Raw genomic sequence first — 14,850 nt, forward strand, 5'->3', positions numbered from 1 at the left:
GGGAGGTCTGCTCGCAGTGTCCGAATATACAGAACTGCGAGCAGACCTCTACTGGCTGATGATGCAAAGGTAGCCTGGGAGGAGGTCACCACAACTGTAAATCAATGTTGCGTTTCTCTCGTGCACGCGTGTGCTCTCTTTCTTTCTCTCTCGCAGTCTCACTCTGTTTGTTTTCTTTTGACTTTTCTAAGATGACAGATGCTGAATATATTCTCCCTATCTGATGCTGTGGCTGTTTGTGGTTGGCTGAGAGGGATGTGAACTCATTAGTTTGCAGCTGTGTTAATCAAATCAGGTTGGGTTTCCATTACGCGTGCCAAACGTGCCAAATGGTGCCAATCCCCTTTGATCTGACATCAGATGTGACAGGACAGTCGATATAGAGATACATTTATGTGCTGATTGCAAATAGTTGCATTGAATAGTGGTTTTGTGGCTATTTATTGCATTGTTAATGTGCCTGATATTCTGGAAACCTGTCTGTGAGGTTTTGGTGACATGTGCGCACTATCCGCTGGTCAGTCAAACTTCGGCTTACACCGGCTGCGCTCCGCCTGCACTGACAGAGACCTGATTTCAGCTGGCGAGCTTTTAGCGCACCTTTGGCAAAGCCTTTTGGCACGAAACTGTCACTGCGCCAAGCTGGATCTGTTGACACCTCCCCCTGCTGTGCCGCCACACCCATCTCAGCGCACCTCGGTCTGCCAAACTACCAAACTGAGTGCGCCTCGGGTTGCGCTGCTTGAAACTAGCTCTGCGCGGGGTTCGCCACCCTGCGCCACCCTGCGCTACGCCGGGAAACTAGAGCCCAACGCGTTACGATGTATTTTGCACAATGAAACACAGGAGCAACATGTCCACAGAAGTGCTGATAAACAACTTTCACTACTGTTGATGCATGGAACAGTCATATTGGATTTTTCATTAGGGGTTGATGAGGTTCCTCCAATTTTCCGAGTTGAAAATCTGACTTTAGGGGCAATCCAGTCTCACTGGGTCTCACTAAGTCGTCGAAATTTGGTGTTTGGGCAGTGACTTCCTGCATCAGACACCAACAAAAAAAGCTGTCCTTTCACATTGGCATGATACATGGTCGGTCACTGTTATAGTTTAACAGCGCCAAGAAGCATCAGGGGGAAACGTGACAGGACAAGAAATAAAGTTAAGGTGGCAAAAGTCCAAGTAGGGTGAGCGGGAGGGGTGGTAGATGGGTCCAACAACCACCTGACTGTCACCTGGGAGGGCGCAGTTTGTGTCCCATAAGACTGTAAAGCCAAACCTTGTTCTTTTTTCCTCAAACCAACCACATGATTTTGTTGCCTAAACCCAACCACGTATGTGCATTGGCAAAATGAAACAATGTGCATTTGTTGTTGAAGGAAGAAAAATGTCAATTTGCAGTGTTGTACCGATTTAGTGTGTTTATCTTGAAAGAGACTGTATGCACACTGTACATTTCCTGTGAAAAAAAAAGACAATGAATGTACCAGGCAGAACTTAACATGGCGTCCCAGAACCTCAACAACCTTGCACGTCATATCTGGATATGGAAAGTCCTTGACCAAACATTAATATGTGACGAGGTCGGAGTGAGAATGTGTTGTTAGGGGTGTTCCAGTTGAAATTTCTGATTTGGAATGTCAAATGGAATGCACCATAATTCTCTGTAGGTTTGTCACCACGTGAGACAACTGTCAGGTTACATGTAGTCATGTGAGCCACTGTCAAGGCGAAAATACTGATTAGCGCAGCTACGTATAGGATTATTTCTTTCCGTGTCTGACATCTTGTTAGTGATGTCACCATGGTGCAATATCACAGCAGTTAACTTGGCAGATAGAAACGGTGGCCAAAACTACAAAATTAAGAACTTATTAACCTTTAGATTTACATAGCAAGTGGCTTGTTGTAAGCACAGTAATGTAATGAAAAAAAGTCTTACATATTCAGTCACTGTAGCATCTTTCTCCATAAACTGCACCACACAGTAGGCCAGCTATAAAGACAGAGGAGACCTGGTTAGAACACACACACACACACCAACACATAAAAACACTCACACATTCCCTGAAGCTGTCAAGGAGACAAGAGGGATCTTAGCACTTATCCCTCAGGATTACACTCTGCTAAAGATCGGAAAGACAAGTTTTCCAAGGGGAGATGTGTGTCACGTGTGTGTGTGTGTGTGTGTGTGTGTGTGTGTGTGTGCGCGTGTGTACTTCGACATCAGCTCTTGTCTCCTCTTATATGATCTGCAATCATTTCCCATTATTCAGCGAGTGTGTGTGCGCGTACGTGTGTGCGTGTGCATGTGTGTGTTTTGCGGTTGCCCCCTCCGCCCAGGCCGGTTGCCGTGGCGAGTGGGCACCGTGGCGACGGAGACTGTGTGTGCGTGTGTTTACTTCGGAAGGAGTGATGTCACACACACGAAGTCCCTTAAGGGCAATGTGAGATAGAGTTTAGACCTCTTGTCTCTGCCTCTCTGTCTTTCCTCCTCCGTCCTATTTATACCTTTGCCTTGTTGAAATTATTACTGTACTCGTCTATTTTACAACTTCTAGATAAGTAAGTTCAAGTGTCATCAATATAAAAGTGTGCTGGATTCTCCAATTGTATAGCTGCAGACAGTAGAGGTTGTGTACTGTCAGACTATTGATGGTTGTTTTCGAACTTTTTGTAGGACATCACTTTTTACTTTCTTTCTTCTTTTTTTGTTGTCTCTGTCTTTGTTTCACTCCTGACCTGTAGCACTATCGTCTGTCTCTCTGTCTGTCTGGCTTTCACATCTTAAACAGCTTTCATCTTTTTTCCCGTCTAATCCCTTTTCCTTCCTGCGGAGCACCTTTCTTGTTTGTCTTCTCCACTCGCTCCATCCCTAACTTTCCTGTCCCTCACTCGCACCACAACATGGTTACAGAGGCAGAGGGAAAGAGGGAGCGGAGGCTAAAAAAAGGGACTGGTGAAAGCAGGGATGTCAAGTTTGAAATAAAAGTAAAGTAGGAAAAAGAGGAGGATTAAAATAAAGGTGCTGATCGGTCAAACTATTTAAAGTATTAGCGAAGCATTAGAGAAACTGCTTGGGGTAAATATGATGTTGGATTCTGTTGTCAGGCCGGGCTTTGTGAGTGCAGGAGGCCGTTGTTAGGCTAAGGATTATGGACACTGTAGTCTTTTTTGGGCTGAGACTTTACCAATATTGATCTGTCAGGGTGACAGGTCAAATTAGGGTCTATATTTGAGTATGAAGTCATTCGAGAGATCTCTAATGTTGGCCCTTTCACTGTAAATTTGTTAAAATCTGCACATAAAAAAATGCTTTTAAACTACTTTTAATTATGCCGGGTTCACACAACACAACATTTTTGTCTGTTCCGATAGACACTATGTCAGATTACGTGATTGTGGAGTCATAAAATTGTGCCATGACTTGGCCGACAGACATGACAGACACGATGGTCCATGACGAATAATTCCTAGTCGTCTTTTACGTGTGATGTCATCGAATTATTCTTGTCCTAGTTTTATTATTATTTCAATTATTTCAGTCACTGTGACTGTTCATGTGCCAGCCAAACTGTTGTTGTAGTAACGTAAAAAAGACCACCAGATGGCAGGAACTGCATCTGAAGCACTGCATGTAAACTATGCAAGTCACTGAATCCTCCACAACACAACACAAAAGGGGCTTTGGCATTTTCTTTTGCTCAACTTCAACTGCGAGAATGAATTGCACTACACCAGACCAATAAACGCTTCCACTGGTGGGTGGCGTAATACGAGCTTGGCCTTTTTGTCACAGGAAACAATATGGCAGCCTGCTGGTATGAACAGTATGCCAAAATATGTTCCTAAAAACATTTCATTTGAGATGTAGGCAACACAGTAACAGAATTTTGGTTCATATTTTATCCGCACAGTTAGTTTTATCATTTGATCTCAGTATTTTCAGCCTCCATTTTTACAATATGGGAAACAGTATGGCATCCACTTCCTGTTCACAAATTCTCACATTACAGCCAAACAGTGCACTAAACTTTGCTTCTGAATACATTTTAGCTTAGAAATAGGAAACACGATAACAGAATGTTGGTTTATATATGATCAGCACTACCTTGTATTACAGTTTGATAGTAGTGTGGGAGCGAGAGAGAGCAGTGGCTAGTTATCTTAGTTTGCTGTTGCTTTTACTGATTCCCACTAGAAGTTACATTTTGCTTGTGTCATGTCATTTGGCAGCTCCTGCACACTCAGTGTTGTGTTTGTTCCACATTATACCATGAAGGGGGGCAAATCAGTGCTGGGTAAGTGGAGCAGAGTGTCAAAACTGACCACTGTCGCTGCAGAGATGTAGATGAAATTGAAATACCTGTATGTTCTTTTTAATAATTGCAGTTTTAAGCAAATCAGTAGATAAGTCAAACGAACACCAAGGATATACTGGGGTCTTGGCAAAAATTATTATTTCAGTTCAGATATATAGTAAGGGAGTCTGATATGTTCTTTCATACATAATCACTGCATTTGCTTTTTGATATTTGGAACCATGATGTGTAACCATGTTGTGGCTACAAAACATAGCTCCAACTGCTGTTACTCTAATTTAGTGGCATGAATATAAATGAGAAATGCCTTCATAGGGCTACAGGAAGGATGATTCAAGTGTTGAAAAACCTTTTAGATGAAGAAAAGATGCTGCTTTGATATTTTATTTCGATATTCAGATCCAGAACTGGGTCACTTCCGCGCAGCCACACCTACTGAGCACAAAACTGCTGTCCACTCACATGTGTCCCCCGTGACCCCGTCAAACTGAGTGTGTGTGTGTTTGAGTGTGTGAATAATGTATGTGTGTGGACCACAGGGAGAGAGACGGGGAGGAGAAATGTAGGGCACGGTGATGCTGAGACCCAGAATACACACACACACACACACACACACACACACACACTTGCACACATACCTCTATAAAAACCCTACCTTGCGCATAATCAAATAATGAGTGGCACAAATAAAATGCACACACACGCACACACAATAGACTGGCTGCCATCTGTGTCATCAAATATTATGATAACCCAAACACACATACTCATACACAAACACTCACAGACTGAAAAAACCAAAGGCACCCATGCTGAGTGTGATTCAAAGGTGAGCGCATTTCTCTGCAGTACTATCTGTGACCAAACTCTGCCTCCTAGTGGTACATTTGACACATTGCAGGAATCCCAAACTATCATTTGAGACATGTTCCTGTATGGCTGATGTTTCAGTGTAGGAAAAACATCTGGAGCCTCATTACAGACACTTCCTGAAATCCTATCTTATCTCAGTTTGGGATGACATTTAGGGTTTCTGGTATTACAGAAATATGTTTCCTGACCGCATTTAGGAAACAAATCCTATCTTACTCACAGAACCTAACTGCTAAAAATGGCAGCAGCAGTGTTGTTGGTTCTTTAAGGCAATGATAATGGAGATGGGGAACAAAATGAACCCTGAAATATAACGATTGAGAGGCTACTCCAACTGTAGCATGGCTCTTTAAATTTTAATAAACAATTCAAATTAATTCATTTAATAATTAATCTAAAAAATTGACACGATTAGTGCGTCTGACTTCTCGTAGCTAAAACTGAACACCCATCTCTTTTTGTCCATGACAGCAAGCTAGCTATAATAAGCAACTGAGAGCCTATGATATTATGGTTGTCCATCTTAAGTAGCACACTGATACATTCAAATCAAAGATACAGGCAGTCTCATGTAAGTTACACACGGATACTGGAAGGAAAGGACGAGTGGGCATCGAAGAATCAAATTTGCAGTTATAGTCAGGATTTTAAGTTAAGATAAGAGAGGAGGTCTGAGATAGGACACAGCAATGAGTTTAGGTATTGTGTCTGTAATAGGAAGATCTTTTAAGATAAGACCAGCAGTAAGGATTATTTTCTATAATCAGGCCCCTGAATATCTTCTTAGTAGAGAAGCCAGAAGATAAACTACACCTCAGTGTGAATCTGATACTTGGAGGAGAAAGGTCTCTAAAACCTACAACAACGCATGCCTCAGTCAGAAGAACTGCAAAGCCATTTGATAGTTGTAGCTTACTGAGATCTAAATATAGTTTCAGTGACGTTTACACCCTGGCATAAACATAATTCAGTGTTTGGTTGCTTAGTTTGAAAATGGGGAAATTACAGTCATAACAATAGTACAATATACCAGTAAACGGGATCAGTGTTGGCCTTCATAAGCACATAAACACACATGAAAAACAGTTGTAAGGTACAACAGACTTTCAAATACACATATGTCCCTGCATGTGGATGTAGGCATGGCATCAAACTATATCAGGAACTGTGTAAACTGGTGTTACACAGGCTAAAAAATGAAGGGGTGTCAAAAGTTTTTAACTTCAGAAAAAGAAACTGGTGGTAATACTAGAGATTACGAAGTAGTGTAATATACAAACAAATACATTTAAATAGTGGATGTTGCAGGAGAATGTCACAGACCTGTGCGTGGAAGATGGAAAGGGACTTTGCCGTGTGTAGCGGGATGAGGACCCGAACCAGGAACTGCTTGTGTTCGGCCTTCAGGGGCAGGGCAAAGCCATTTATGATGCTGGAGGACAGGAAAGGAAAGTCACAGTTATATAGGTGTCACTGAAACTTGGATATATCTTGGACAGCGTCGTGCAACCATATTATTCTTTCTCTATATGCTCATCCGGCAGAGCAGAAGACTCTGGCAAACAAAAGGAAGGCAGAGGCGTGTGCTTTATGATGAATAAGGACTGGTGTGACAGTGGGAGTGTGAGGTGCTATCCTGTTCCTGCTCGCTCTGGGTCACTGTTAAACGCTGTTCAGAGGCAGCTGCAGAGCGTAGTTGCTGCCTGTGTTCAGTAGGTGCAACCATGCAGCCATCTTGTTGAGGTCAAGATATGTATACGAACTATGATGCATCCCCCCAGTGGCGCAAGAGATGGATCCAGTTTGAGTTTGGAGCAAGTTCAAGGATACCATCATCCTTTGTCACGGATGACATCAATGAATTCATTGAGTCTGTGGTGGATTTAACAACGGATGCAACTGTACCCAAAACTACAGTAAAATAATTCCACAAGCAGAAACCATGGATTACCAGAACCATCTGGAAACATGGACAGTTATAAAGCAGCAGCCTAGAATTTAAGAAGAGGCAAAAAAGGCACTGAATTGCGATATACAAGTTGAAGGAGCTGACGGGATCGCATTTAACTGAAGTTGTATCTTGCATGACGTTATGTGACAAATACATGATTACAAGTGACGTACTTTCACTGTGTACCATATGAACTCTTCTTTTTATCAAGTTTGTGTTCTTCCTGGCAAAAAACAACAAGCTGACGTAGTTGGTATTTTAACTGAATAGACAGCAGCAAAACTGACATGTATTTACATAAAAACATCACGTGCGCACATGTGCCTTTGTCTGTGTGGTGGAATCTATTCTTGTACTGTGTCCATTTCCAAGTGAATAGACAAATGCGTGGTCTGCTGTGCTCATTGCTACACTGACTGACATAGTGGTAGTTCAGCCTACGGTGGAAAGAGCATGAGCTGTGGAAGAGTGGGAACTAAACTTGGAGAGTACGACTCTTATTTAGCAGCACTTAATTTATCTGTTTGTCTCTGTATCAGTCTACCTGTCTGTCTGCCGTCCTTTTCTAATAGCATCTTTGTTTAATTTCTTCAGTATCTCCCTCCTGCTGTTCCTCTAATCTTCCTCTCTGCCTCCTGTCTTCTTCCTCTCTCTCTCTCTTTCTCTTTCTGTACAATGCATCCTCCCTCACCCATCTTTCTCTCCCTCTCTCCATGTGTGGGAGGAGCTATAAATACCTCTGTTACCACCAACATGAATACAAACCTCTCTCTCTCCTCTCCTGCTTCTCCCTTCTCCTTCCTCCACTTCTGACTCACTGTTAACTCACTCGTCCTCTCTCCATCTCTCATCCCTCCTTTCCTTCCTCTTGTTTTCACACCTTGGATTCATCCTCTCCTCGAACTCCCTCTCTACATTAACCCAAAGCTCTCAACCTCAAAAGTCAGCGTTCAGTTCTGATTTCACTTTTTTTTTGGATCAGCTGACATGATGATTGTGGGTGGCAAAAAGGTTTCAGATTTTGTATGAATCTCTTTAACCTTTATTATGTTGGCAAAAACCAAAAAAAAACCAAAACAAAACAGTATAAGTGAGAGTCCAGTCTCTCCAAACCTCTCTGAATTCATCCCTCTTTTTAACTCTCTTTATTTTCTTCTATGTTTAACATCAGTGAGGATTATTTGAAGGCACCTCTGTCTTATTAGTGTCGAATAATGAAGACAAAGACAGAGGGCACATGCTAGAGTCAGCCACCAGAACGCCCTTGAGAGAAATTAATATTTATTGACTCTAATAATGATTTCTTTGTTTGCTTTCTGATTTCCCATCTTCCATCGTCTTTTGTTTATTCTCTGTCTCCTTCCATCTCTCCGTGTCTCAATCTTTCCGCACTATCAACATGTCTGTTTATGTAACAGAAGTATGTCATAAACTAATGTCATTGCTAGTTTGGAGTGATAAAGCTGTGTTATATCTACATCTTAAATACTTTTATTTGCTTTCTCTGAGAAAGAAACTGCAACTGCCTTTTCCTTTTATCTATGTTAGCATGACAAGGCCATGACCTAGCTAGCCAGCTAACTAGCTAGGTTGTCATATAGCTTGGATTATAACCCTAACCTATTATTCAGCATCAAAGTAAAAAGCCAGTGTTAATGACATTTTGATTTTTGAAATGTTCATAAGAGGAAGACACAACTCTGACAGGAGCAAATAGATTTTGTACTCATGCTAACCAACAGGAGCTATGGCTAAGCCTTGCATTATACCCTAATGCCCTCCTTTTATTCCACTTATTCTATGTAGAAAATTAATTTTAAAAAAATATTTAAAGGCATTTCTGCCTAAATAGTGTTGAATAGACTTAATCACAATGTTTAATTACAAATATTTCCGGCTAGAAAATCCTCACATCGCATACATAAAATGTAAGTAAGTTAGTTTTTAGCCATCTAAAAAATGCCAATATCAGCTTAAGTGTACACTATCTTAAAAATATTTTCACCACATTAGACAGCCTTTTAATGGGGAAATGAAGCCATCAAATTAAAGCCACCAAACTACATTGACAAAAGCAGTCATTTAACTTAGCAGAACACTGAAGTTGCTGTTCTGCCGCTGTGTGGAATAGTTAGTGTGTAAGGTGAAGCATGGCAAATATTCAAATAGAATGTGCACTTACACTAATATTGATTTTTTTTTTTTTTTGGTGGCTAAATTACGCTTTGCTGCACCCGCATCCACAGCAGTCCATTGTTTAGCGTCCGTGCCGGTAGGTTTAGTTTGTTAGAGATGATAGCAAAGCAACAAAGTATATAAAATAAGCACAGCAGAAACGTCAAATGGGTCAGACGACCGTGTTAAGCTATATATCTTTAAACGTTACAGTTACAGCTGAAAATGAAAACAGAAATCAACAAGTTTGCTGATTTCACATATCTCTGCTATTGTCGTCATTAGCGATGATTAAGTCTATAATTAAGCACAAAAGTCACAGCAGATTTTAGCCATTAGAATGTCCTTCAATGAAAAGCAATTATTCACTGCATTCTTCTCATTAGCTAAAGCAAGTAAGTACAACTAGCAGTAACCAATTTTTCAATTAGCTAAACATGGACACATGCTATGTACAGGTGGCTAACTACTTTAGCTAGGGCTGTGAAGTGAGCTTAGATTATTAATTAAAGTGTAGAGCCAATGTTAGCTGCACCCGGCATCTGATGTTTTCAGAAAATGTGCCTCAAAGAAAGACAAATTATGAGAAGAGCTAACAATCAATGCTAACACTAGCTCTACACTGGATGCTTGCGCTCACAACCTAGCCTAGCTAATTAGCCCATTTGTGGTTTAATCAAATAATTTAGATTATGTAAACAAGACAGCTTTAGAGGTGCTGGTGAGTATGTCACAGAAAGAAATTAAGTTATTCCTAAAATGTTGAACCATCCCTTTAACATGATTTTGTATACAGGGGAATTGAGGACATAAACTAGATGACATCATCACTCTTGTTTGTAGTCATCCTCCATTTTCTCCCTCCCTTCCTTTCTCTTTATCCATCTTTCTGTTCTTGTGCCCATTGATTTGTGTATGAGCACAAGCAGAGAGCAAGACATGTTTGTTTATCAGTTTGGCTTCCGTCCTTGCTCTCGCCTCATTTCTATCTTGCTCATATTTCTTTTACTGGCCTCAGAGACACAGCTACAAACTATACAAACCTCTGAATCATTTCTCATTTGTGTCTTTAACCCCCCGTCTTGTTTACGTCTCTCCTCCCTGTCACCCCCCACGTTTACTCATTTCCCCCCATGCCTTGTAACTCATTTCTCACTCCGACAGGCTTTACACTGTTGTGTTTACCTGATAAGAAGGAAGGATGATAATAAATAAAAAATAAATGCATATTGTTTTTTGTGCTGAGCAGTTTCAGTAGTGGTTATGCTTTGTCGCCATTTTTCGTAGCTGCTTAATTCATTGGGTTACCAGCTGTCTCCTGAATAGGAGCAGCTGGCCAAGTGCAGTATGTGTGTACATAAATGTGTGTGTGTGTGTGTGTGTGTGTGTGTTGAGACTCAACTCCAAGTGCATTCATTAAGCCATGATATACTACAAATTATGCTTTCCTCCAGTGCAACAAAGTTTGCTCCAAAGTGTGTGGATACGAACCTGCCGAGGATTTCCAGAAGCTCCGCGACTCCATTGAAGTGCTCAGTTTCATATATGAACCTGAAGATCAGACACAAAACACACACACAGAGTGATTTGTAATGATTCATCAGTAGATCATGTAGCTGTTCTAATCAAACAAAAGTAAAATCAACTTAAAGAAGGACTGCAAGTCTTGAAATAGAAAACATAATCCGTTAACTTAGTGTAAAATTACCAACATCATATATCATGATGTATACTATGTCTGGAATACAACTCTGTTACTTCTGTGATGTCATCATGGGAGAGAGAATTGAAGTACAATAACAGTAAGGGCAGATTTACGCCTATACTGCATTTTTGAGTTGTCAAAATGAACAGTGATACTGAAACCAGTTAACTGAGGCAGAAACATAGCGTGTTGCAGCTCTCCAGTGCTTGAATTATTATTGCAAACACAACAATCCAGCTGCGCTTGGTGAAGGGAAAGATGAAACATGAGTTTGCATCGCAGCACTCTTGTTAGTCAGAGCCGTTTGATCAATTATTTGAGGAGATATGTGTCACCACACGATGATTTATCACTCAAGATAGATGCAGAATGGAGATACATTGCTGATCTGGTCAGTGTCAGGACTGCAAACGTGCACAGTCATGTTTGAGCATGTGGTGGACTTGTTTGTGTGCATGAGAATATTATCTGAGCCAGAAAATACTCCATGTGGCACTTTGTGCCTCCCAAAAATTTAGACAACATGTCCCTTAAACCCTCTCCAAGTTCTCATCTGTGTTGATGCTTATGCCTCATTGACATCACATTGTATAGACCATAATTACGAGCAGCTGTGTGGGAAAACTGTTAAAGGCACAGTTCAAGCATCCTTCTGCGCGGTGATATGTTTGGTGGGTGTAGTTCAGTAGAAAGAACATAGTTCCTACATGAAACCGCTCACAACGAGGTTTGTGGATTATCTAGAGTCATGATTTTTGGAAAGAAACATTGCTGTTGAGTTTTTCAAATTTATTTTTTTTGGCACTTTGAGTACCACAAGCTGAGTGCCATTTAGCTCTATCTGAGAGAAGGCAGACATCTCTCAGCCAATCTCTCCACTCTGCAACTCACACCAAAACAAACCAGAGTGATAAATAGCATTACAGGTCAAAGGAAAAATATATATTTTATTCAGGGTTGAAGTGGCCCTTTAACCCCAGCCTCCTGGGTATAGTTCAGAGTCAGTGACAGAACTACAGAAGCATCCACAAAATGATGTCCAAATAGATGCAAAGCCATAACAACTGGAAGTTACAAGAATCCAGTATTATATAGTATTGATGCAGCTAATTAAAAAGGAGCTGTACGCTGTCTGTGTCTTGTTTCACTTGTTAAGGAACCACTCCACAATTTTCCCGTTTTGTGCTTTAAGATCATCATTAATTAAACTAAAAACATGCATTACAGAAGTCATAAACACTGCCTTCCTCCCTGCTGATGATCTTTGTTGGTTAATGTTTGATTTATTGACGTTACGATGCCATAAATAGCACCCGTAAATCCTGTGCATTGGATTGGTGGAAGACGGCGTGTACCTGAGGAAGATGTTGTTGATCTGTTTGCGGATGTAGGCTCGGAGGCCCAGTAGTTTTCCATAGACACGGTGCAGGATGGTCTTTAGGTACTCCCTCTCCCTGGGGTCCTCACTGTCAAACAGCTCCAGGAGCTACACACACACACACACACACACACACACACACACACACACGATAATTACAGACACAAGTACGGTATGTTTGCATTATAGTTCTTGTGAGGACCTTTTCTGAATGCATTCATTCTCCAACCTCCTCACCAAATCAAGACAACCAAATCCTAACTTTAAAGTCATTTGAACTATTCATAAACAGTAATGTCTTTGTTCTACTATAATCTGTTGTACTTCTTTCATCTGTAAGAATATTTCATGGTGTTTTTTTCCATTCACCACGCAAAATTAATATTACATAAACTGTTTTTTTCCCCGTCAATTTCTAAAATAAAGCAGGATATTAAACGTAAAAGTTGTACGACAGGGACTGCGGAGTCTTTTAGTCAATTTTTTATATGTGCCCCGACTTAGATAACAAAATTGGAGAGCACTCCAGCAGGGATATTACGAGGTTCTGTGATGGCTGCAGTTTCAAAGAAGAGCTTCATTTATTTATACCTTTCCATTTATCAGGATTTTAGAGACATCTTAGGGCTTTGGATTTGACAAACTGCGAGGAGAGAGAGGATTACCTGCAGGACAAACTTCTGGTCGACATAGCGTTTGGCCATGGAGGGCTGGAAGTCCGGGCTCTCCAGGAAACGCAGAAAGAACTCGTACACCAGCTAACGAAGGCACAGAAAGCAAATGATTAGACATCATTTAGTGTCTATGTTTGTCTCCTGAAGGAATAGTATGACATTTTGGTAATTATTCATTTTCTTGCCAAGAGTTAGAAAAGAAGATCGATGCCATTCTCATGTCTGTATGCCAACCACGTAGCTAAGGCCAGCAGCAGTTATCTCAGATTAGCACAAGGACTGCTTGTACACAAATCAATTAGAAGATGGCACAAGAATGAGATAAATTAGTGATGAATTAGTAAGATTTAGAGGTGCTGGTAGGCGCTTTCTTAATCTTTAGACAGAGCCAGGCTAGCTTTATTACCTGTTCCCAAGTCTTAATACTAAGCTAAGCTAACAGACCACAGGTTGTGGCTTCATATTGACTGGGCATATGTAAGTATGGTATCAATCTTCTCGTCTCAGTCTCAGCAAAATAGTGAGTGAGGGCAAACTATTTTTTCAAAGCTGCTCTAGGCAACACAGCATGATGACTGCTCCAAATGGCAACAAGACGTGACTTCTGTGAGAAATATCTGAGCTTAAGAAACCAGGATCTACTTCACTTGCTGACTCAGTGCTCAACTTTATAAAGAGTAGAATGCTTTACACCACAAAATACCAACTGAAGGGAAAAAGATTTTGTTTCATAACAGTCTGGACTTCACGCTTATATTTTTGACTCATCTCTTCCTGAAGGTGCAGAAGTGACTGTACACCACAAACAAATGTCATCTGGACAAACATCACAAGTATTTTTAGAAGCTGTGACGTTCTCCTTTTCTAGAGCTCAATCTTGTGATTCCGAGTGATAAAAAAGTTACATTTGGGCAAACAATGTTGCTTTCAACAGCAGATTTAACTGATCTAAAGGACCTCAGGCTCAGGTACAGTATGTTTATGTGCAGATAATTGCTGAACGCTGCATTCAAAGCAACACCTGGTGGGAGTTGTGTGCATTATGGCATTGTCCGCCCTCCCAAATATAGTATATAATATATAGTAGGGCCCATTTTTCATGGCACTTACTGACACTGCATTGTGTTTCACTATAAAAAACAAAAGCAAGTACATCTCAACAATTCCCAAACTGTTTTTTGCACAAAAAAGACCAAAGTCAACATGTTTTGCTGAACATATCTTTTCCAAGAGAAATTGTCCTTTACCTCTGCAGGGGGAAAATGCATGAAATTATGTAAGTGGTGTATGTTGTACCTGCAGATGCGGCCAGGAGGCTTCGAGTGTTGGCTCATCTTCCTCAGGATCGAACTCTGGATTCTCGCTGGGTGGAAGAGTCCGGAAGATATTTACCGAGATCTGGAAAACCACAGAGGAGGAGAAGGGAAGGAGAGTGATGGGAACAGGAGTGTGAGGACGAAAATAGGAAGAGGGAAATATGAAAATGAATGAGAGGTAAGGAAGGATGTTGAAAGAGGAAGGGGATAAGGGGAGATGAGGGAAAAGTGAAGTGGAAAGGGAAGGAATTGGAGAGGTAAAAAAGGCGGATTAGGAAGAGCAAAAGGACACACAGCACATTCCTGTTAATGTTATGGATATCCTTGACATAATCTCAGGATTGAAAGAAAAAAGACAGATGTGATAGTTATATTTTCAGAAAAAAACTAGGTCTATGACTCTCTGATAAAATAACAAGTCTGAGCAAAACATCCTTTGAGTCATTTCTAGACTCC

At 40.9% G+C, this 14,850-nt stretch overlaps 1 protein-coding gene across 1 annotated transcript in view; it reads right to left on the bottom strand.

Annotated features, from left to right (window-relative positions):
- Positions 1–14,850, bottom strand: part of ppp2r5b (protein phosphatase 2, regulatory subunit B', beta) — a 48,560-nt gene that overhangs the window by 6,542 nt on the left and 27,168 nt on the right. The window contains exons 3-8 of the mRNA XM_033609751.2: positions 14,375–14,476; positions 13,070–13,162; positions 12,382–12,512; positions 10,813–10,872; positions 6,519–6,627; positions 1,943–1,996 (exon numbers count right to left, since the gene is read on the bottom strand). Coding sequence (XP_033465642.1) covers positions 1,943–1,996; positions 6,519–6,627; positions 10,813–10,872; positions 12,382–12,512; positions 13,070–13,162; positions 14,375–14,476 — 549 coding nt within the window. The remainder of the gene's footprint in view (positions 1–1,942; positions 1,997–6,518; positions 6,628–10,812; positions 10,873–12,381; positions 12,513–13,069; positions 13,163–14,374; positions 14,477–14,850) is intronic.

The sequence above is a fragment of the Epinephelus lanceolatus genome, chromosome 22 (assembly GCF_041903045.1).
Source record: "Epinephelus lanceolatus isolate andai-2023 chromosome 22, ASM4190304v1, whole genome shotgun sequence".
In the NCBI taxonomy this organism is placed as follows: domain Eukaryota; kingdom Metazoa; phylum Chordata; class Actinopteri; order Perciformes; family Serranidae; genus Epinephelus; species Epinephelus lanceolatus.